The 24,327-nt window shown below is 35.9% G+C and overlaps 1 protein-coding gene across 1 annotated transcript; it reads right to left on the reverse strand.

The window, feature by feature from the left end:
• Window positions 1-261: 261 nt before the first annotated feature.
• On the reverse strand, window positions 262-10,536 carry LOC123870113. Its single transcript, XM_045913280.1, has 5 exons — window positions 10,444-10,536; window positions 9,323-9,548; window positions 5,212-5,363; window positions 4,567-4,725; window positions 262-501 (listed from the first exon to the last, which is right to left on the reverse strand). The coding sequence occupies exons 1-5, from the start codon at window positions 10,502-10,504 to the stop codon at window positions 326-328; spliced, it is 774 nt and encodes a 257-aa protein (XP_045769236.1). The 5' UTR covers window positions 10,505-10,536; the 3' UTR covers window positions 262-325.
• Between the last annotated feature and the right edge of the window lie 13,791 nt (window positions 10,537-24,327).

The following is a 24,327-nucleotide window of genomic DNA, read 5'->3' on the forward strand; positions in this document are numbered from 1 at the left end:
AGGACATAAAAAGTATAGATTATTTGTATTGTTAAAAATATCTTAGAAATAAAAATATATATACCTACTTACGTTGTCATAATATACGGAATTTTAGTGGTAGGATTTCTGATCTACTTTTATTCTCTCCGGCTTTAGATTTTAGACGGCTGCGCTTACCTTTCTTTAGAATAAATTTAAAAAGTTATAAAATCTTCCACACCAAATTTTCTAAATTACTGACTGACAGGCTTTATGTAGGGAAAGGCATAAAACACAATGTAGGTAATATTTGGTATTCATTTTATTTATCACTTATATGTACTAATCACAGCATTTTTCTATTTTAGTTTTTTACATAAGGTGCTAGATCCTCGATGATGTATTTATTGGTGGGGATGCCCTCGAAGAACTTCGTTGCAAAATCGAAGTAGTAATCTCTAGCTTTGTCGACGAACACTTGACCGAAGCTCTTCATCAATGTTTTCCAATTGGAGTTGAAATATGGAACTATTAATTGACCTGTAAAAGACAATTTATTTTATTAGTTACATTTACTGGTTCTTTTTTTATTTATTCCAATTTATTTAGAGGGATTTGCTCCTAATATATATCGCTGGGTTTGGTTAATATGTCGCCAAATAGCTTAATCTTTTCGCCTTAGCCTTATCAATACTAATTTTGTACAGGATTCTTAACTTTTCTGATGCCGGGAAGGCAAGATTGCTGTTCCTGTGTTTATGAGATTTATATACGTCTAGTGCAAAAAATCCGACCTTCAACTTCGTTCCGGATACATTCAGCCATATGCAGTATATCCCCAAATACATTGCACACTGAACGGTTTTAGGTGATGTAACCTTGTTCATCAACGCTGCGAAACTGTTTAGCTTTTTATGGCCAGATCGAAGCCTATGTGCATTTATTGGATTCATTTGCATTCTTGCACGACAAGACGTAATATTATTAATACCAATACACGAAGCCCCGGCAAGACTATTGCATATTGAAGATCTTAAATTAATTTGTAGTGTGTTGTATTTTCGTTCTTTATGTATTATGTATGTATATACGCTTATTAATAAAATTAATTGTAATACGCTTATTATAATTTTTATTTCATCTTTAATTTTTTTTTGCTTTGCTCTTTTTACACTTCTGTTAGAACCGTAAAGAAGGCTATTACCGTGCCGAAAATTCTGATTGCCACCGCAATGGATCCCGAAACCACACGAGTAGATATAGGAGTGCCGAAACTATAGAACGGAATATTAGTGCTCCCCCCGCCCCCCTCCCCCCCCCCCCCCCCTCCCCCCCTCTATTACACTTAACTTTCTGGTGAAAATATCGCTATGGTCTTGAAGCTTATGTGCAGCGTAAACAAGTGTGGCAAGCTCAAGTCTCGCTCGTTTTTTTTAAAAAAAATATTACTTTAAAAAAAAGTTAATGCAAATCATATTTTAAGACGGGTTGTCTTAAAATATGATTTGCAGCGTAATTTGCATCTCGTGTCTGGTTTTTTATTATGTTAATTTGAATAGGTATCTATATACGAGTACAAACAAATTTTTATTGTGATTATTAATACCAAAAATTCAAAAATAAAACTTAATTATTCATTAACGCAGTTAGCGAAATACATAGACACAAGACGTCTGGTGACATTTAATATGAAGGTCTTGTTAAAGAACATTTACTTATCCCACCAAAAACATTTCATGTAAAATGTTGCCAAGACTCACAAGTTCATAATGCTTTCACTGTTAAAAAGTGATGAGATCTCTAGTAGAGCCAAGCCCCTAGCTGAGCTTAGAATTGCGCTGCCCATGGGACCTATCCCAAGTCCAAAGTATATAGCTCTTAAATGCTCTTGAGTATATCACATTTATAACAATAAAGAACAAATAACTCTACTTACAAGCTCTGATTTTACAAACCCTAAATCTTGGTTAAAAAAGGACGGCTTGGCCGTTTAATGTTCGTGGTACTTTTATCTGATATGACATTTAAGCCCGGAATAGCTTGTGCGACAATCATGAAGTATAATAAAAATTAGTAATTGTCGAACAAACTATTCCTTATGACCTTAATATAATATGTTATGCCATGTAATGCTTTCACGACTTTTTTATTTTCACTTTTTTATTATACTTCATGATTGTCGCACAAGCTATTCCGGGCTTAAATGTCATATCAGATAAAAGTACCACGAACATTAAACGGCCAAGCCGTACTTTTTTAATCAAGATTTAGGGTTTGTAAAATCAGAGCTTGTAAGTAGAGTTATTTGTTCTTTATTGTTATAAATGTGATATACTCAAGAGCATTTAAGAGCTATATACTTTGGACTTGGGATAGGTCCCATGGGCAGCGCAATTCTAAGCTCAGCTAGGGGCTTGGCTCTACTAGAGATCTCATCACTTTTTAACAGTGAAAGCATTATGAACTTGTGAGTCTTGGCAACATTTTACATGAAATGTTTTTGGTGGGATTTCATTTCTTTTTGGCAGGTGCCCTAGATTTTTTTTTTGGATCTATTTTTTGTAGGTACCTACATCATTTTCATGGCCCGCTCTCTATCGTTACCTCTTTTTTTAAAAGCTTTTATTCTTGCAATGTATGTAACTATGTTTGTTTGGGTGGAATCTTGCAACTCAATTTTAAAGCAGATATACCAAATTTCAGTCTTCTAGGACTTAGGGAAGTATTTTAGAACTTTTGACTAGAGGGGTTTTGAATGGCAATAAATCTGAAACCATAACAGGTAGACAATTGATACTTGGCACGTTTGATAAGTCTGTCAAGGACATATTATCCTGAAAATATCAGCATTCTAGCGATAGACTTTACAAATAATTTGCTTCCCCCATACGTGGGAGTGGAGGAGGAAATTTTTAAATTTCTTAATTTTCCTGTAGTTTGTATGCAATTTCTAGTGTACACACCAAATTTCAGTCTTCTAGAACTTCGGGAAGTACCCTAGAATTACAGACTAGAAGTTTTGACTGTCAATAAATCTGAAACTATAAAAGCTAGACAATTGATACTCAATGTGTTTAATAAATCTGCCCAGGACATCTTATCCTGAAAATATCAGCTTTCTAGCGACAGATTTTACAGATTTGCTTCACCCGTAAGAGGCGTAGAGGGGGGGCATTTCCAATTTCTTAATTTTCCTGTAGTTTGTAGTCAATTTCTAGTCTACATACCAAATTTCAGTCTTCTAGGACTTCGGGAAGTACCTTAGAGGTTTTGAGTAGAGGTTTTGATGATCATCAGTGAGGGACGAAATCGGCGTATTTTAGGTATCAATAAATCTGTAACCATAAAAGCTAGATATTTGATATTGAGTATATTTAGTAAATTTGCTGAGGACACCTTATACTGAAAATTTCAGCTTTCCAGCGTCATCCAGACCGAAGTTATGACGGGTCGAAAATACGGCGAAACACTTCGAGAAAAAGGTACGTAGCGCCCCGGCCGCCGTTTGGCTCGTCTTGGCGGGGGCACTGCCGTGCCCCCTGATATGGGATAAAGTACCATAACAAATTATTTAGGTCAGCGTTTTTAGATAGTAAAGTAAAGATAGAGCCTTTTTTTATATTACCATAACATAATTAATGTTGCTGTTCACCATAAAAACTTCACTAATTTCAAATTCTGGCTCTCAAGCTTTTGATAATAATTTTTCCTGCCATCAGCTCCCTATTTAATAAAAAAAACCTAAGAACGAATAGTTATTTAAAGGCTAGGTCAGTATTCAAGTGAATTATTATGGTGCCATTTTGTTATCTAAATATTTATTTTTACACCTAAGTTATTACTGATAAATAATATTATGGAAACTACGTAGGTAAGAAATTTGCAGGTTTTGAAAACTTTTTTAATTTTTTTTGCGCTAATTTTCGTTATGGTATTCATGATTAGTAGGTCAAAATACGTTATTACCTATACCAAATTTTAGATTGATTGGCGTATGCGCTTTTAGGAAGTAGGTACACCTTGAATAATAAACATTTGAAAAGAGCAAGCGCCCAGTTTTTTACTGGTGCTTCTCGGTGGGTACGGCATTCCGAACCAGTGGTAAATTCTTTGACGTTCCAAAATTACTTGCAAAAGTTTATTTGAATTAACCCATTATATTCTATTCTATTCTAACGATAGGTCACAGCTTTCGATATCGTCGTATGATGAGTAAAAATAAAGAATAGATATCCCAAATATTAAAAAACCTAGGATTTACCGAATGAATGTTGAGAAAAGTCCGAAATCAAGCAAACGTATTGGACAGTTTGGACTTTTACCACTAAGTACGAATTGGTAAATCCTAGACTTTACTGATTAACCCCTAAGACTTACCGCTATTATTAATATCTATGTTTAAATCGCTAATAATAATAAATTGTTGTGTGTAAATCGTATTTTTATCCAATGTTTTTTCTTCCGTTACCTTAGTTTTCTGTTGTTTCTGTTATTTTATTTTATGTGATTTCTGTTATTTTAGTTTTCTGATATTTTTTTTAAAATAGGGTAAAATTACAAAAATAAATAAATGAGAGACAAGAAATTAGTGTGTGTAAGTCTTACTTATGTCATCCTTTCCAAGAAAAACCTTCTCGGCACTCAAAGTAGCTTTTTCAATACTATACTTGTGTTTGATGTTTTTGTTTAAAACCTTGAAATAAATTTCGCCATCTTCTTTCTTGAACGGGTAGAACGGGAAAACGAAGTTGACATGTACTTTTTCTGAAAATAGAATGAATATAATATAACCATATAATTTCATTTCTTTTTGGTACCTACACAATTATTTTTTTTGGGTTCTATTTCTTGCACTTCAGCTATTCCTTTTTTCATGGCCTACTCTCTATCGTTGCCTCGTTTTTGTTGTTAGTTTGCTGTCATGTATTAAGCGATAAATCAGGGCGGTACCTACTTAGTTTTTAACTGATTGTATGCAACTACTTATAGCTGCTATGCTATGCGCTTTGATACTTCTAAAATCAATGTTTATAATATGCACCCCTTTTAAACTAGTCGTTAACTTAGCACGTCAACGTATTTTAGGTCAACGTATTTCGGATTTCAATAAAGCTGAAACCATAAAAACTAGATCCTTAGTACTAGATACTTAGTACCTACGTTTGATAAGTGTGCCAAGGACACTGCCGTGCCCCCGATATGGTGATAATATCAATTTTTAAACTTTCTTAAACGTATTTAGGTACTTACCGAGTTTCACTTTTCCCTTTCCATGGCCTTCAATTGAAGAAGTTCCAAGAAGGCTTTGAATTGTTGGACTTGAACCCCCGAAGGAAACCGAACCTTTAAGAGTTAGGTCACATGTGATGTCTTGAGTGCCAGTTTGTTTTTCCAAGTCAACGCTAAAATAATAAGTATATAAATAAGTTAATGGGTATTGGGTACCTAAGGGCCAAGAGGTCAGTAAACGACAGGTTTTTTGCTATGGCAAAATTGACAACAAAGTCTATTGTTGTGAAATATATAAAATTTAAATTTGAGATTTGCATTAAAAAGTGGTGATAGCAAAGCAGTTAAGATATTGGCCTCCTTTTCGCAGGATCGGCGGTTCGATCCCGGGCACCTCTAACTTTTTGATGCTAAGTGCAATTTTAGCAATTAATAAATACCACTTGCTTTAACGCGTTTCTTGCTGATTCTTCTCGATTGAACCAGTGGTAGATTATTTTGACGATTCAAAAGCACTTGTAAAAGTTTAATTAAATAAAAATATTTTGAATTTGAATTTGAACGGTGAAGTAAACTATCGTGAGGAAACATGCATGCTTGAGAGTTCTCAAAAGTGTGTAAAGTCGGCCAATCCGCACTCGGCTGGCGTGGTACCACATTAAATCTGGGCGTGGTATACAATGGCCAACCCTTCTTATTTTGAGAGGAGACTCGTGCTCAGTAGTGTGCTGGCGTTGGGTTGATCATGATGATAATGATTATAAAAGTCTTTCATTATATTTTTGTAATTGACTATTCTAAAGTATGTAGCAGGATAACGCAAGCCAAATGTGCTCTTGAGCTGCGTTTTTTCTATCATTATTAAAAACTAACTACCTACCTGAAGTATCTCAAACATAACAACGAGGCAATTCTTTTTTGACTCGTAGCTTTAGTTTTAAGTTACGTAATTAATTATCACCACTATATCGTACAAATTTAACAATTTCGACCATCAAAAGGCGTACAATTGTACCTACTTTGAATAAATGATTTTGACTTTGACAAACTCGTAATATGCCTATTAAGTACTAATCCAGTAAGATTTTACAAAAAAATATTTAAGAGTATTATAAATGTTTACTAAGTAAAAATTATGGACGCAATTTTGGTTGCTCTACTATTAGAGTAAAAAATATTAAGAAGAAAATAACATGGCCCTTTTTCAAAATAAATTCTAGAGATGTATCTTTTGTTAAATCTTGTAAAAATAAAAGTATACCCTGCACTAGTTTTAAGTTGTTCGACGTCCTAATCACTTGGTTATCACTGCACTGAATGATAATTGCTGCTGCAAGAGTATTTCAAGTAATTGGCACTAATATGGTGCTGTGGATTCTGTATTACTATTAGAGGACACTTAACGCAATAATTCACCATTTTATAATATTATCTAGATAAAGCAGCTGGTCAAATTAGCATAATAAAATAAGTCATAATAATGATGAATACCAGGAAAATAACAATTTGTTCGAGATGTGATACTAGAACATTACCGAGGTCGTAGATGAGATAAGCTTTAACATGCATTAAGGCTGCTTTAAGCCGGAGTAATAACATGAAGTTTGATTGATGAGTTTTTGATTTTACTCGATGTTTTTAATTCTTTTTGTATAAAGTAGGTACTTACTTGGTTCTAGTTAAGTAGTGTGTTTTTAGTTTAATAGTAATAATGTACTTTCTATTGTTTCAAAATATATATATATATATATTAAGAAATTGAATTACTTTAGTTAAGTGTTAGATTAGTTTTATTCTTAATATTGCACCTGTAATTGACAACCATACTGAAATTATGTTGTATGAAAATTTTATTGTCATTTAACTGTATAGAAGTGGTTGGTGAAATAAATAAAAATAAAATAAAATAAATGAAGTGACTTCGACCTACGTGGCATGCCAGAATACAAAAACCAAGAGCGAGTCAGACTCGCGCAAGGGTGGGTCGCCAGCCAGGTAACCTCACAGTGTGCCTGGATGCTGCTGGTCCCTTTTGGATGCGTCCGAGGGGAAGAGCAGTGTTCGGGCCGGTGCGCCCCGGTAACATGGCTAATAATTTCTCTTCGTAGATATTGTTGGCTATGGCTAATGACCTGGCAGGGGGGGAGGTTTCTCCGCGTGTCCCTCTGACTAGCAGAGGGCACAGTGGATGAAGCGGAGGATGGGACGCGGGCGACGTGCGCGTCCCAAGGTCGGGGGACGCACTTCGTTGGTGCGTCCCGGAGGTGCGTCGATGGGGACCGAGCAGGTCCCCGGTGGAGGGTCTGCCTTGGCAGACGTCGCTGGCTGGGTCGCGGTTGTTTGCTTCGGCCGTTCCCGTGACCCAGTCGCCAGGCGACGCGCAGTAGCGCCGCTGGGGTTTAGTGGGTATTCCGGTCGCCTCTCGGCCGGCGAGTCCCACATACCCTCCCTCCGGGGGGGATGCGTAAATGCATTCCCCAGCGTCAACAAAAAAAAAAAAAGACTCGCGCATGGTTCCGTACTCGGGTATTTTTTCTGTCATTTTGCACGATAAATCAAAAACTATCAGGCATAAAAATAAATGAAAATCTATTTTAGAATTCACAGGCAAAGTCCTATCATATGACACCGCACTTGGTATAGTTATCTTACTTTGAAAATTCAAATTACTATTATTATTTGTTTATGAACGCATTTTTTTAAGATGCAGCCATAAATTCTCAGTTTTTGGATTTTTTTCTTTACTTGTGCTATAAGACCTACCTACCAGCCAAGTTTCATGATTCTAGGTCAATGGGAAGTACCCTATAGATTTTCTTGACAGAACCGACGACGTACAGACGGACAGACAGACAGACAACAAACTGATCCTATAAAGATCGAGTTTTTCCTTTTGAGGTGTACGGAACCCTAAAATCCTATGAGGATTCCGTTTTTCATTTCGAGGTACGGAACCCTAAAAATCAAAATTGTGGCCCGTGAGAGTCGATTTTATGCCGAGACAACATTATGGTGATGAATTGAAATATCACGACACAAGTCTGCCGAAGATTCTTGCTACAATATTTTAAACTAGATGTTTTTGATTGAACTAGATGTATTTTCTATGATAAAGAAGTAGCCTGCATCCGTTTCTGGGGTAAGACCTTCTGTCTCTAGATTCTACCTACGTTACTATCTCTGTAGCAAATCATCTATTTGGTAAATGCCCGCGGATCCATCCACGAGGATTACATTTCTTTATCCCTTCGGAACTCTTTGATTTTCCAGGACGAAAGTAGCCTATGCCCATTCCCGGGATGCAAGCTATCTCTGAACAAAATTTCGTCAAATTTAGTGGAACAAATAGGCCGTGAAAATTTAGCAGACAGACAGACACTCTTTCGTATTTATGATATTAAGTGTGGATACCACGTGCTTCTTTGGCGTGCCGCAATGTCGCAATGGCGTAAATGAAGTTTTATAACGCTCGTTTCAAGTCTTTATTTATTAATCTTTATTCTAATATTATCCATATTAATGTTATTAATGCGAAAGTGTGTCTGTCTTTTAGTCTGTTCCCTTGTCATACCCATCGGTTTTACCGATTTTGAAAAAATGTACAGAGATTTTGGCTTGCATGCCGGAAACGGACTTTAGTTACTTTCTATCCTGAAATATCGAAAAGTTCCCATGAGATTTAAAAAAATTAAATCCGTGCAAATGAAGTCTAAAAATGTTCTAATTATAATATTATCTAGTAAACAATATTAACGACTTTTAACCCCGTCAGGTTTTGGACTTGATTATTGTATTTTTGTTAAATATATGCTGATTTTGTTACCAAGCGAAGAATTAAGATAATTACTGTATAAGATATATATTTAATTTGCCAATTAATAATGTTACTTTTGACTTTATACTTTACATAATTACATCATCAGACTGAACTTTGTTACGACAATATTTAGAAAAACTCCTGCAAAAAGAAACACAAACCTAATAAAAAAACCTAATGAAACTCGGAGTCATTCTTAATTTTCTAAAATATTTATTACTATGACAGTTGTATAAAATTTCAACTCGATCAGGATCGCATGAACAGACAAACAAATCGTTAGTTTTTATATAAAAGGTAGCTTTCATAACTTACTGAAATGAATTGAATTGGCAGTGACTGATTCCCTTAACAACTCCCTCGGATAAAATTAATTTGATCGCATCCATTACTGTCACGGAAACATTTGCTATGTGCATGGGATCTATGGGATCTATATCTAATTCAGGAACCCCTTCTTTGCCGATGTCACGAACAGATTTTTGGAAAAGTGCTCTCATGCATTCGTCGTCTTTTATGCTGCATTTTGGCAGATTGTCCACTGAAACAAATAAGCAGAGGTTCATTTATACTAGAATCCATGTCTTGTCATTGGCACATCACATCACTGGGCGTTATCCCTGGGGTGTCGTTTACAAAAAAAAGGTAACGACACCACCGCTGACCCCACATCACTAGGTTCTACGGGGTTCTACGTTAAAAAATAATATATTCGTCAGTTGTGTCATTACCAAAAAATAATTACTTATGTTGTTATAAGTTATTATTTAACGTTAAGACATTTCATTTATTAAATTTAAAACAATCGTGTCGCTCGTACTAAATCCGTGAGTTATTGTATTTAAATTAACCTTTAGGCTTAGATTGAAAACAAAAATATTGCAAATGAGTCATTAGGTCTACCTACATTTTTTATAGTAGAATGAATTATTTTAAATAGCCTACTAAAGCTGTGTATTAGTATTTCCATAGTGTTATTATTGAATATTTTGGCAATTTAACAGGGCTCTCTCCGTCACTCGTTTCATACAATCGTAGTTCCGATTTCATTTGAATATTAAGCAACCAAAGTCCATAAAGTTTTGCAGACATATTCTAGAAACTAATATCTGTGTCTGTGGTGTTTTAGATTTTTCTAAAAATATGTAGTTTTAAAATTACAGGGGCTCAAAGATTTGTATGTAAATTTTTAAGACCGCGTAACTTTGAAACCGAATATTTTAACAGAAATCTGGGAAACCACAGACATAGATATTAGTTTCTAGAATATATCTGCAAAATTTCATGGACTTTGGTTGCTTAATATTCAAATGAAATTGGAACTACGATTGTATGAAACGAGTGACGGAGAGAGCCCTCTTAACGGCTTTTACAAGGTATGTTTTTTTATGGTAAGTTATTCTATAAAAAAAGTTATGGAAAATCACTGAGCTTACCGAACCCAGCATCACATTTAAACAGCAAAGCGCACGAAAGAAGCACCACATTTAAAAACATTATTTCCTCTTGTAACCTAACAATTGAATAAAATTAAAGGATTACTCCAACACACTTATATACAGACGATGCGAAATTAAACCACAACAATATACACGTAAAAACCTACGTCATAACCGGTTTTTTACACACACTGTTAACCATAGCGAGAACAAATTGCGGTTTTTTCTACGAAAATTCTAATATAATTGCAAGCGTAAGCATTTATGGGGAACATAAAAACCACATCTCAAAATAATATGATGGACAGCCACAAAATTGTTTAAAATATTTCGGGCCGATACGTTGTCTATTTATACCGTCCAAGTTTTTTTAAGCTGACTATCCTTTTTCCAAGAAAATTATGTTCTGGTGTATTATTATTATATCGTTAGGACGTACCAGTTTTCATTATCAAGGACTAGAATATGATGCCCGCGGCTTCGCCCTCGTGGATTTAGATTTTTAAAAATCCTTTGGGAACGATTTTCTAGAACAAAAAGTTGCCCATTCTGATTTGGTGTTCAGGTCCTCTGCAGCATCAGGATTGAGGAGTTAGAATCCAAAATTTTTATGGAACAATCTTCCAAAGTTTCTCTATCGATTAAAAAAAATTACGCTAATCGGTTCAGAATACTCGGAGATATCGGTGTACATAGATAGGAAAATACTACTCCTCCATTTTAGAAAGTTGGTTAAAAAAGTAGCCTATCTTACTCCTTGGCTATTTCTTTCCTTGTCAGTGAATGTCCCATCAAAATAAGTCCAGCTGTTCCGAAGATAAGCCCGTTCAAACAGACAAACAGACAGACAAAAATTTTAAAAACGTGTGATTCAGTTATGGTATTGTTCAAATAACCATATGAGCTTAATATGAGGTAGTTATTTGGAAATTACAGACAGACACACCAATTTTATTTATTAGTATATAGATATAGATTTATAAATAAATCACATCTATCCTTTGCTCCTCCGTTGCGGCGCGATTATGGACAAACCAATAAAAAAGACATTTTCGCATTTATAATATTAATTAACGTACATATAAATATTATAATATTATTAGAAGAAAACAACAAGAGTAAGCAAGTAACAAGAGAGCAAGAGGTCTTTCACATACAAGATGATTTGACCAGTTAAGAGAAGGTTAAGTTCTACACAGTTTGAAGGAATACCAACAAAAATAAGTTGAAAACAATTGAACAAAAAGCTCCAAGCTGGGCTTTAACCAAGATTGCGATCTTCAGAAATGAAGTTACGGTCGGAAAGAGAAGGGAGATCGAGAGTAAGTAACATACATTATGACTGAACAACTCCCCGATTCAATTTAAAGAATAATATAGTTTTGCTTGATGCCTTAGAATTTTCATTTTCTAGAACAAAAAATAGCCTATGTCCGACCCCTGGACGCAAGCTATTTCTGTACTAAACGCCAAAATTAATTTAATAGATGGGGTCTGGAAAATATGATAAACAGACGGGAGACACACTTTGACATTTATACCTAATATTAGATATTAGTATGTATTATTTATGTATCTCGTATTCTAGGCACATCTAAGATGTTTTTTGACAAACCTGTTTTAAATTTTATTAGTAAGCATCAAATGCTTTAGTATAAGAAAGACATTCAGTTTGCGTAAGTCTCCATAGTTAATGCGTAGACTTTTTACTGTTTTTCTTAATAAGTAAACAAGTTTTTCTTTATTTCTTCCTAAGGACCGGTTGCATCGCGCTAACAAACTGTTAGTGAGAGAAAGCATTGATTTACCATCTAGCGCTAAAGTTCGTTGAAAATTTAATTTTACGTTGACGAGTGCTCAAATCATGACGATTATTATAAAGTGTAATTTTTTTATGTTTTCTTCGTTATATGTAGTATTAGAAATCACGTCGTACATTGCCAGAAACTTAGAGTCATGGCAACCTACTGTCAGACACCCATATTTAATAAATTGTTTAGTAAAAGTTTAGGGGTGTCTGGCAGGGGGTTGTTACGATACTAAGTACCAGATACTTAGTATACTATTCCGAAGAAAATATAAAAAAATTAGACTTTATACTTTGACGTAAGATTTAATACGTCTTTGTAACCTGTTATCTGCCAAAGCCACCGTGATCTAAACTACATAGTCGCTGATCGTTCCTCTCTGTGTCGGGGACAATACGCAGATAAACTTTCAACTTTTATAAAATAACTTTGGTCTGGCCCTCGCGGGCTCTTATTTCATAATATTAATTATTATAGTGTTATAAACTTCAATGAATTATAAAATACTTTTCATGGTAGGTAGGCACCTCTAATGAAAACGTTGAATTTTTAAGCGTCGCTAGTAAAATAAGTAACAGACTACTTTAATGTTGATAGGTGTCTGTGCAATTTTAACAAACGTAAGTTACAGTAACCAATGGTTTTAAACAACCGGCCCTAAATCATTATTGTGGTCCTGAGTTTTTATAGCTTCATGTATGACTAAGTTTAAAACGTTAAATAAAACCAAAAAAACTGACCAAGTGCGAGTCAAAATCACGCCGAGTGTTTCGTATAATGAGGATACGTACTATAATTATTTGTTTATTTATTTGTTTAAATTATTTGACTGCCTCAGAAGTAAAATAATCTAGATAGCGCTACAAATTAATAATTTGATCAAGGCGACAACAACAATGCGGTTAAACCAATGCGCCACATAAACAATTCGTCATTCCCTAAGAATGCAGAACCCTAATTTTTATTATTTGTTGTTTTAATATGAAGTACGTACCTACTAGGTACAATCTAACCTTTGAAACTTGTATGTTCTACTGTTTTTACGATAGCTGAATTCAATAACATTGAATAAATAATATTATTATTTTTTGAAGTTTTTTTGTATGGCGACCCTCCTAAGGGCCTTTATGCACTCATTTGCATTCATTATCGTAAAAATACGATCCAAAGTAGCCAACATACAAAATGAATCAAATACGAATTAGTACATAATTGAATTCGTATTTGATGGATGTTTACGTAACAAGTGTAAATTAAAAATTTATAACACCCCCGACAAGTGAAGGTTACAGTAACGAGAAAAGAGCTGATAACTTTCAAACAGCTGAACCGATTTTCTTGGATTATAGCTAAGAACACTCTCAATCAAGCCACCTTTCAAATAAAAAATTAAAATCGGTTCATTAGTTTAGGAGCTGCGATGCCACAGACAGATACACAGATACACAGATACACATGTCACTTACTTATAACACCCCTCTTTTTGGGTCGGGGGCTAAAAATACGATCTGAAGATATTTGGACGAAACGAATATGAATTGAATACGAATGAGTGCAAAACATATTCTTATTCTTTGTCGTGACAAAGGCCATAGTAACAAATATTCTGTGAAAATTCCAAAATAGGTCGTAATAATGGGTGAAACTTTAGACCCCTGCAACAGACGGATGATCAGACAGACAGACAGCAGAAGCTCAGCGTCCCGTTTGGCATCTTTTGGGTACGGAACTCTAAATATCTGGATTCCTAACACAAGTGGGAAAATTTTGGTTTACCAAAAACCAACAATTGGTTTTTCCAATGAAAATACATTTGCATAATTGCATTATTAGGTATATTAGGTCCTATAAACGGCAGTTACGATTAATTACAATTATCATTACATTCATAATGAAATTTAATAGTTGGAAATTAGGGATAAAGGGCCTGTTTCACAACCATCAATTAATAAACTTTATCACAATTCAAAAGAAAACTGCCGAAACGTCAAAATCCGTCAGATAGTTTATTTGGCGACTGTGAAACAGGGCCAAAATTAATTATTATTTATGTGACACTAGAAGATGCCCCCCACTCCGTCTACGTGGATAAAGGTTTCTAAAAATTTTGTGGGAAGTCTTTGATTTCCCGGGGTCAAAAATAGCCTATGCCCTTACTCAGGATGCGAGCTATCTCTGTACCTTGTCAAAATCGGTTAAACGGATGGTCTGTAAAAAGCTAGCAGGCAAACAGACAGACAAACACACTTATGCATTTATAGTAAGTGTATATAATATTATATATTTGTGTATGGATTATTAATTAATGCATGTTTTTGTATAAATATTATGATAATTATTATTTATTATAAGCTGATCGATTTACATCCGTATGCAAAGTCCCCATGTGCAGTGCTTGAGTAGGTCACGGTCCATCTTAAGTGATTGTCTAGTATGGTTTATAGGTTATAATAATTACTTAAGAGGGCTCTCTCCGTCACTCGCTTCATACAATCGTAGTTCCGATTTCATTTGAATATTAAGCAACCAAAGTCCATGAAATTTTGCAGACATATTCTAGAAACTAATATCAATGTCTGTGGTTTTCCAGATTTCTGTTAAAATATTCGGTTTCAATGTTACGCGGTCTTAAAAATTTCATACAAATCATTGAGACCCTGTTTTAAAACTACATATTTTTAGAAAAATCTAAAACACCACAGACACAGATATTAGTTTCTAGAATATGTCTGCAAAATTTCATGGACTTTGGTTGCTTAATATTCAAATGAAATTGGAACTACGATTGTATGAAACGAGTGACGGAGAGAGCCCTGTTAAAGTTCGTACCTACTTTATAATATCAATGCATCTTTTCTTAAACATTGCACTTGCTCTTGAAATTCCTGAGAGACTTGCTTTAATAAAATTATTGCTAATTTTTCCATTATTATCTGCACTCAAATTTTAGCTTGAAACATAGAAATATCATACTCTTGAAAATAGATTTAGTAGCCGAAGAAAGTTAGTGCAGATCGCTTCGAATGCAAGTGTTAATTAAAAATTTATAACACCCTCGACAAGTGAAGGTTACAGTAACTAGAAAAGAGCTGATAACTTTCAAACGGCTGAACCGATTTTCTTAGATTATAGCTAAGAACACTATCGATCAAGCCACCTTTCAAACGAAAAAAATTAAATTAAAATCGGTTCATTAGTTAGAATGCCACAGACAGATACACACGTCAAACTTATAACACCCCTCTTTTTGGGTCGGGGGTTAAAAATGTAACTTTAGACGTTGTGGCTCAAATAAGAATGACCCGTGTTGTCTACTTACCTACCAGTTTACTTGCTGTTTTTGCATGATTTGAGTAGGTCTCATTTTATTTTATTTCTTTGTTAATGATCCACACCCTTTCTGCCGCAGTGATTTTCAAGTTAGGTCCGGGTTTTAATCCTGATATAATCATCATCATCGCGTGGCTTCTTCGAAACGAAGTTTGGCGATCATCATTGCGTCTTTGGCGACCTTGAGCTCTTTTGCCTGCAATTCTCCCTGGAATTGCCTGAGCTAGAATTTATAATTTCTAAATGAGTTCAGATCTCATCTTTTTAATCTGGTTTCTTCCGTGGCTAGGTTAAACAGTATGCATACAAGCAAAACCGTGCCTCTACTGCGATTTAGCGTTCCGTTACGATGCCACTTAGAATTACTGAGAAAAATATCCTTCCCATTTTCTCCTTCCAAAAGCGTTTTTTCAAAAGGAAGAACTTTTCCTTTAACGATTACCTACCCACCGAATCGGAAAACTGCAAAATTTTTACCGAAACCGCGAAAGGGAAAATTCTCCCTTTTGAAGAGAACCGCTTTTGGGAGAAGAAAATCAAAAGGAACGTCAGTAAATCTTATTTTTAATACCATTACACGTTAGTCCTTGATTATATTAACACCTGGTGGTACCTAAGTAATGAATGATGATACAGTCTAAGTCATAAGCGGGTTAACTTAGAAGAGGCATGCCAGTTTTATTAAATCCGCTTATCGACTTTTACGATACTAACTACCGACCGGAATGGTAAATCGTTTGTTGTCATGGCTATACCGATTTTTTCAGTGCATATTTTATCATTTCTAAGTTAGGTTAGGTTAGTTTTAGACTGCATCGTCACTTATCGCCAAGTAAGATCGCATTCAAGGACTAACTTGTCGAATATGACAAAAAAACGTGATCTTCACAGTAAATACCTAACCATGGTCATTAAAAAAACAGACACTTATCTCAAAAAACGCTTAATCACGGGAATTAAACATAATATTATGGCGGAAAAGGAACAAGAGTTCACAAGCTAGTTGAAGATAGTTCCGCTCATTAACTCTATTGTTGTAAAAAATTGTGTGTTCCTATTCTATGTGTTATAGTAGTAGTAGTAATAAGTAGGTATTGTAACAAACTCTCTCAGCGGGAGATGGAGAGAGTTATGAGTTTCCTAACGTGATCAAATCAAAAACGAGGAGATCCGTAAGAGAACCAGAGTAACAGCTCAGACGTAGCTAAATGGGTTGCGAAGGTGAAGTGGCAATGGGTAGGGCACATAGTTCGAAAAAGACGATGGACGTTGGTGTGCCAAGGTGCTAGAATAGCAACCCCGCACCGGAAAGCTCAGCGTTAGAAGACCTGCCACTAGGTGGACAGACGACCTCAAATGAGTTGCAGGGAGCCGCTGAATTCAGGCGTCGCGAGACCTTAGCATGTGCAAGTCCCTACAAGAGACCTATTTCCAGCAGTGGTCCTCTATTGATGATGATGATTTTGTAATACAAAGATATTTTATGCGTAGCGCCTAGTAAGTATAGTTAGCAATACTTTGGTATAGAGATTCTATATAATTATAATGAAGGCGTTTTCTGGCGGAAAATTCATTTTATTTTAAGGTTATTTCATAAAATATAGAGTAAACAAAACGGTTCTATGATTTTAAAAGCATAAACTAACTGACTGGCATATTATTATTTAGTACATTTATCGTTGGATCTAGAATTTACGATTTTTCGAGGAGGTTTTCTAGCTTACTTCGACCCCAATTAGGACAGAATAACATTTTACAGCAAGAATTTAAAATGTCGTTACATACGTATATAGGTACGTACTTATTATAATATTTTTAGTATTAGTAGTTCTTAGTACTTCGTTCATTAAACAAATTTCAAACGCCTTTTTTACCCCCTTAGGGGTTGAATTTGCATAAATCCTTAGTGTCATATCACACGAGTATGGATATCTACTCGTGTGGTCATAATGTGTAATAGCTACCTGCATGCTCAGCCCGATCCGTCCAGTACATTGAGCTGTGCGTTGATAAATCTTTATGTAAAATAATGCTTTATGTAAAATATAAAAAGAGTAATACATAGAGCTTATCATTGCTATATTTTTTCTTATAAGTTACATTAATCTTATTAAAACCTATAACAATCGCATTTTTTTTAAATATCATACCTTAGCATAAACCCTTGAATCTAGTATAGGTCAGTAGGTACATATAAATGACTATGTCAATATGGATTCGATTGAACTATTAGTAGTAATTCCGTTCGTACGATATTACCTAACAAACTGGTTGTGTGGCCGTGTTGAAACTGCGAATAGGGGAAAGTGGGGCAACTGCGAGCTCCTATGGATGATGGAAAAATCGAGGAAATTGTATAATTTAAACGACACTGGAGCAAGCCTTACTATTTTTAGTTGGATTTCTTAAATTGCATTGACGAAATCATGAGTGTATATTATGGAATACGCGGCTTCGCCCGCGTGGATTTCAATTTTTTTTAATCCCGTAGGAACTTCTTGATTTTCCGGGATAAAAAGTAGCCTATGTCCTTCCCCGGGATGTATCCTAACTCTGTACCAAATTTCATTTAAATCGGTTCAGCGGTTGGGCCGTGAAAACGTAGCAGACAGACAGACAGACAAACAGACAGACAGACAGACAGACAGACACACATTCGCATTTATAATATTACTATGGATTGTCCTTAAGGCTCGACCACACGCACGCGCAAAACATACTAAACGCGCGCGTACATGTAAAACATGACAGGAACGCATATAATACGCACATCATACAGCAGAGAACTGTCACGGTTTGGAGTCATGCTCCGGCGCGCTTTCGTCATCATTACGCACTAGTTTGGTGCGTTTCATATTATAGCTCCTTATGTATATTTCAAATTCTACACAAATTATATACTTACTTATAGTTATAACTAAAAAATACGCGTATTGTTTTCGGAATATTTTTTCGGATTATGTTTGAACCTATCCGGGATCCTTACTCATGAGCATGTAGGCGCAGTGCGATGCGAAAAAAAGATAATCCGTATGAGTTTTGACTGTTGGTAGTAGTTTATTAGGGCCTATTATTTCTAACCCGAATTATAATGATGCAAAGTACAAACGGAACTTTGTTACCACATGAGTAGACATGTGCTGTTACTAAGCCTCCGCTGTCCATCAATCTGTCTGTATGTTTATCATCGGGCTATTTTAATAAAGTTTAATTGAATAAAAACACTTTGAATAAACTGTAATAGTTAGAGAATTCAAATTCACTAAGTGTGTATTTCTATTGCCGTTATAACAAAAAAAAACTAAGATGTCGAATTTCAAAATGGTCACCATGCAAATTAAAAAAAAAGTACAAGGGCGTTACATCTTGTACGATGGTACAGAACCCTTCGTGTGCGAATCTGACTCGCACTTGACCAGTGTTAATGAATTCAATAAAGAGAATTTAAACGTGCACTAATACGCGCGCGTTGAGTGGAAGTAACTATCTCTCGTCTTATTTCCGGCGGGTGTGTCGCGTGTGTGCTTCGTGAGTTATCCACCCTCCAGGTGTTAAACCGTCAACCTTTCGAATAGTAAATTGTTCAGCTCACTTAGTCTTATGTACTGTTGTGTACACCTTCTAAGTAATTTTTCCCTCTCCAATACCCGATAACTTGACAGCAAACATTGTGCAGCCAAGTTTACTGGAGCGTTGCTGATTCATGTTCATAAACTAGTTTATAGGGCTAAATAATTACGTGTCACCTACATAAACATCTACTTACCTAGAATTTACTAAGTCGTCTTAACCAATAGACGTCCACAGCAGAACTCAATTCTATTGCAGGGGTTTCCACACATTACGATCGGTCCAACCATCTACTCAATGCGCTTTCCGCCATTCAAGCTACTCGGAACGTCAACGTTTACGAGTAGCCCTTTGCTAATAAGTACTCACGAAGTAAAATTTTTATTTTAAAATATTATCAAAATTTTGAATTAAGTTAAATACTGATATAGGTTTTAAACTTCTTCTCTCACTAAGAACATTTCGAGAAATTCCAACGAGATCCTTATAAAATTTAAATCAATGTCATGCAGGAAATCAGCTATTCCAAGATATTCTTACACTAAAATAAACGTAAGTCTATTTATTTATTTAGTCCGAGATACAGGTGTACGTACCTCTGACACTTTGCGACAGGTTAAGGATAACTACAGGTTAGTTTTCAACTACGAGAGTAATAGTAAAGTAAAGTAGTAGTAGTAAAGAACTAAGAGTAGTTAAAATATGTCATATCATAAATTATAATATTATGTTTGTTTGTTACTGTTTAATAAGGCTTCACACCTTATTAATAAGTTATTCCGCTCAACTTTTCTCAACAACTCAAATCTTTGAACTTTTTTTAATACTAGTTGGCCCTTGACTGCAATCTCACCTTGTGGTAAATGATGATACAGTCTAAGGTGGACACGGGCTAACCTGAAGGAGTACGGCAGCTTTCACTCAACCCATTCTCCTTTGGGTTCTACAGGGCATCGTACCACGGCACGCCTTTGCCAGTAGGGTGGTAACTAGCCAGGCCGAAGACCCCCCAGACTAGACCAGAAATCTAGAAATTCTAAAATTCTAAGCCCCTGCTGGAAATCGAACCCGGGACCTCCCACTAATAAGACAACAGCGCTAACCACTGCGCCAGGGAGACCGTCAAAATAAATTTGAGTAGAATAGACCCATATTTCAGAGGAGCTAATGGTATTTGGAAAGAGTCATTAATCATTATCATCATCATCATCAACCCATTATCGGCTCCATAGTTGTTGGAAGCGCCACCCCAGCTCATTACTGAGCCAGCACTGGTCTCCTCTCAGAATAAGAAATTTGAAAACATGTACCTGATACTCTCAGGTTTGAAGGTTTCGGTACGATGTTATCCTTCGCCGTTCAAATAAGTGATATTTAATTGCTTCGGACGGCGTAAAACATGCAAAATCGAAATCATCGAGATGGAAATCACGGGTTTTGGTCCTTCTAGTTACATCTACCCTTCAATCCTCGACTACACACTACTACTACTATTGTGCAGCCAAGTTAACTAGAGCGTTCCCTGATGCATGATGATAGGGCGATATAATTACAAGTTTCTTTTACTAATTGTACCTACAAGCCACCGTTTAAAGATTTTTTTGCTATCGCTAACTTCAAAGCCTTCTGCGGGACTCCATTTTTCCATTAGACGGGGTACATACACATAGGGTACATGGGGTGGATGGGGTAACATTGGGTTTCAAGGGGCGCACCAACAAATTCCTGAAAGGCTGGCAACGCATTTGCGGTTCCTTTAGTACTGCAATAAATGTTCATGCTTATTTTTTTCTCAATATTTTTTTTATGTTCACATCGGTCCTAACCTCAGCTTACCGGGATATTAAGGACATTATTTAGCATCTTGTATACGCTCTATATTTTCTCTCCTTTATTTCAATTTATTATTATTATCTGAAGATATCACACGCGACAGTTCTAGAATATTCCATTATCCGTAGCCTCGCGAGTAATTGGAGACAGCAATTAGTTCGGCTAACGTAGACCATGACCTCCTAGTCTAATCCTAACAGGCTTATGGATTTTGTTATTAAAGTAAAACTTCTTTAGGTGCGACTTCATTTAGATTTTTTCGGATAAAATGGTCACCATACAGAACACCTAAATTAAGACCGCCATCTTTTATAGAGATGCTTTAGGTACTACGGGGGCTATTTACTCTGGAACAAGTCTAATAGGCGTCGCGCTAGGGGAGTAGCGACGTGTTCCCAATATGCCTGAAGGTGGGCAACGAGAGGGTTTTATTTATTTATTTATATTTTATTTGTACCAGAAAGTTGTAACAATGAAGATAAAAAGAAACAAAAAGTGGACAGGGAAGCACTTATCTCTATAAGAGATCTCTATCAGTGACCCTAGGCAGTGCGAAAAATCCCGGTCCATCTTTCCCAGGACGTATATCTTAAGAACCCCCCCCCCCCCCCCTCCCCTCCCAAATTTAATAAAAAAGTAGTCTACCACCCATCCATTTACCTACTTGAGTACGTCGCTTACCCAACGCAATCGATTGATATGCATTGTCGTAGGTATACTGGGCTACACGTCGCTCAAGCAGGTTTATCATCTGCAGATTTTCTTTCACGTGTTCTCAAGTGACATGTTAATAAGACGAGTTTACTGCAGCGGTCAAGGCTAAACCACAAAGAGCTGTCGGCGAGTGAGACGATGTGCTGATTTAGTGAAAACTGCTCTGCTTTTCTTTCATAATCCAACAGAAAGGGTTCCGTAGCTCTGCTTTGAGGATTAAAGCCAGACACACACAAATCTTGTTAACGAAGATAAAGGTACTCATACTAAAAAGATATGACTCGCCCCAGCAGCGTTTGTGCCTATATGGCATACTAGCTGGTGCCCGCGACTTCGTTCGCGTGGATGTAGGTGTTTTTAAAATCCCGTGGGAACTCTTTGATTTTCCGGGACAAAAGTAGCCTATGTGCTAATCCAGGATATAATTTATCTCCATTCTTATAATTTCAGCCCAATCCGTCCAGTAGTTTTTACGTGAAGGAGTAACAAACATACACACACACACACACATACAAACTTTCGCCTTTATAATATTAGTTGTGACATACTGTACTAATTTGTCAACAGAATTATATAAAAGAGCAACCGCCGAGTTTCTTTCTGTGATGTCGATGGGTCTAATTATGTGCCCGTTTAATACTTGGAGTGCGACGTCACATAGAACGATTTCGTCGCACCTCAGCGCGATTCCAATATGAATTCCCATAATGCGTTGTCATACTTAGATTTTTACAATGCGAGGTCGCACCGCAATTATACCTATTGTGAAAAGACCCCAGTTTTTGCAACTTTGTTTCGTCAGTCAACGGCTCGGTTCCCGACCAGCAAGTATGAGGAATTACCATCTAGAGCTTTATTGACATAAAACCTACTGTCACCTTTCCTCGTATTCATCACTAGCTGATGCCCGCAGCTTCGCCCGCGTGGATTGGTCAGATCCCCTGCAGCATCAGGATTGAGGAGTTGGACTCCAAATTTTTTATGAAACAATGTCGCAAAGTTCCTCTATCGATTAAAAAAGAAATGACGCAAATTGGTTCAGAAATCTCGGAGATTTCGGTGTACATAGGTAGAAAAACACAACTCCCTTTTTGAAAGTCGGTTAAAAAGTAGCCTATGTTACTTCCTGGTCAATTCTCTACTTGTCTGTGAAAATCCCGTCAAAATTGGTTCAGCCGTTCCCAAGATTAGCCTTTTCAAACAGACAGACAGACAGACAAAAATTTAAAAAACGTGTGATTCAGTTATAGTATCGTTCAATTAACCATATGACCTTAATATGCGGTAGTTATTTCGAAATTACAGACAGACACTCCAATTTTATTTATTAGTATAGAGTATATAGACTACAGGCCCATGTTTAAAAATGGGTGGGTCATATGAACCACCAGGTGACGTATACAGGACGATATAAGAGCATAAAATAATAAGTTTCAGCACTATGCCGTCACTTGTAAGCTGTCCAACAGAGTGCTGGTGAGAATTGAAAAGTGCAGGTAGAGTGAGTACATTTTGGTCATATATTTTTGTACGGCATTTTTACCATCGATAGATCCATGAAAAATAATAAGAAAGCGCGCAGTGCCGTAAAAAAATGGTGCGCCACAAAGTCAGTAAATGTTTTGATTTTCTGACAATTTCCGGGGTAAATTTGGTCATTTAATTCTGTACGGCACTAGTTTCATACTGTTTCAATACAGCCTCTAATCCATTATTCCGCAACGCCGTACAAAAATCATGCGACAAGGGGAAAAAATTGAGGGTAGCAACCCCCTCTCTTTCCGTGGTCCGGGGGGTGATTTGAAACAACATAAAATTAATTTATTTTGAAAGTGTTTTATGCATAGATAATATTTTTTTACATGCCGTACATTTTCGTTGGTCCAAAGGTTTGTAGGGGATGTGGATATTATATACACACCCGTTCACTTCAGTTAGACGGCATAGTGATTTTATCATATTATCAATTGTTCTCTTCAAAAATATGTTAATGCCGTACAGTATCAGATGGCCATAAAGTACTACACCCTTAAAATGGTAGCGTCATTTTCATCAGCCTAAAAGATATGGTCTGCATTAAAATGTACGGCATAATTTTTTCCTAATTTATTTATCTTAATACTATTTAAAACAAGGGAAAAGCGTAGAAAATTGCTATATTTTATTAATCTATGAATATTTAAACTTTTGCAATAATTTGAAAAATTTCAATTTTTGTATTTATCTATAATTTTTTTTAGAACAGTTTCTTTTGAACGGCAATACTATATAACAATAGTATTTTACACTATCATGTTAAAAAAAAAGTTGCCGTACAGAGTCAAATGATTTTACAGCTTTAAAAATTAAGTATACCATGAAATTAAGATAATTATTGATACACATTCAAATGAACACTAATTTTTTTACGGCATTATTTTTAATAGTACTTTTGAGTGCTAGATAATGTTTTGGAACCAAAGCCGTACTTTCTCAAATCACCCCCCGGACCACGGAAAGAGAGGGGGTTGCTACCCTCAATTTTTTCCCCTTGTCGCATGATTTTTGTACGGCGTTGCGGAATAATGGATTAGAGGCTGTATTGAAACAGTATGAAACTAGTGCCGTACAGAATTAAATGACCAAA

Source organism: Maniola jurtina, chromosome 12 (genome assembly GCF_905333055.1).
Source record: "Maniola jurtina chromosome 12, ilManJurt1.1, whole genome shotgun sequence".
Taxonomy (NCBI): Eukaryota; Metazoa; Arthropoda; class Insecta; order Lepidoptera; family Nymphalidae; genus Maniola; species Maniola jurtina.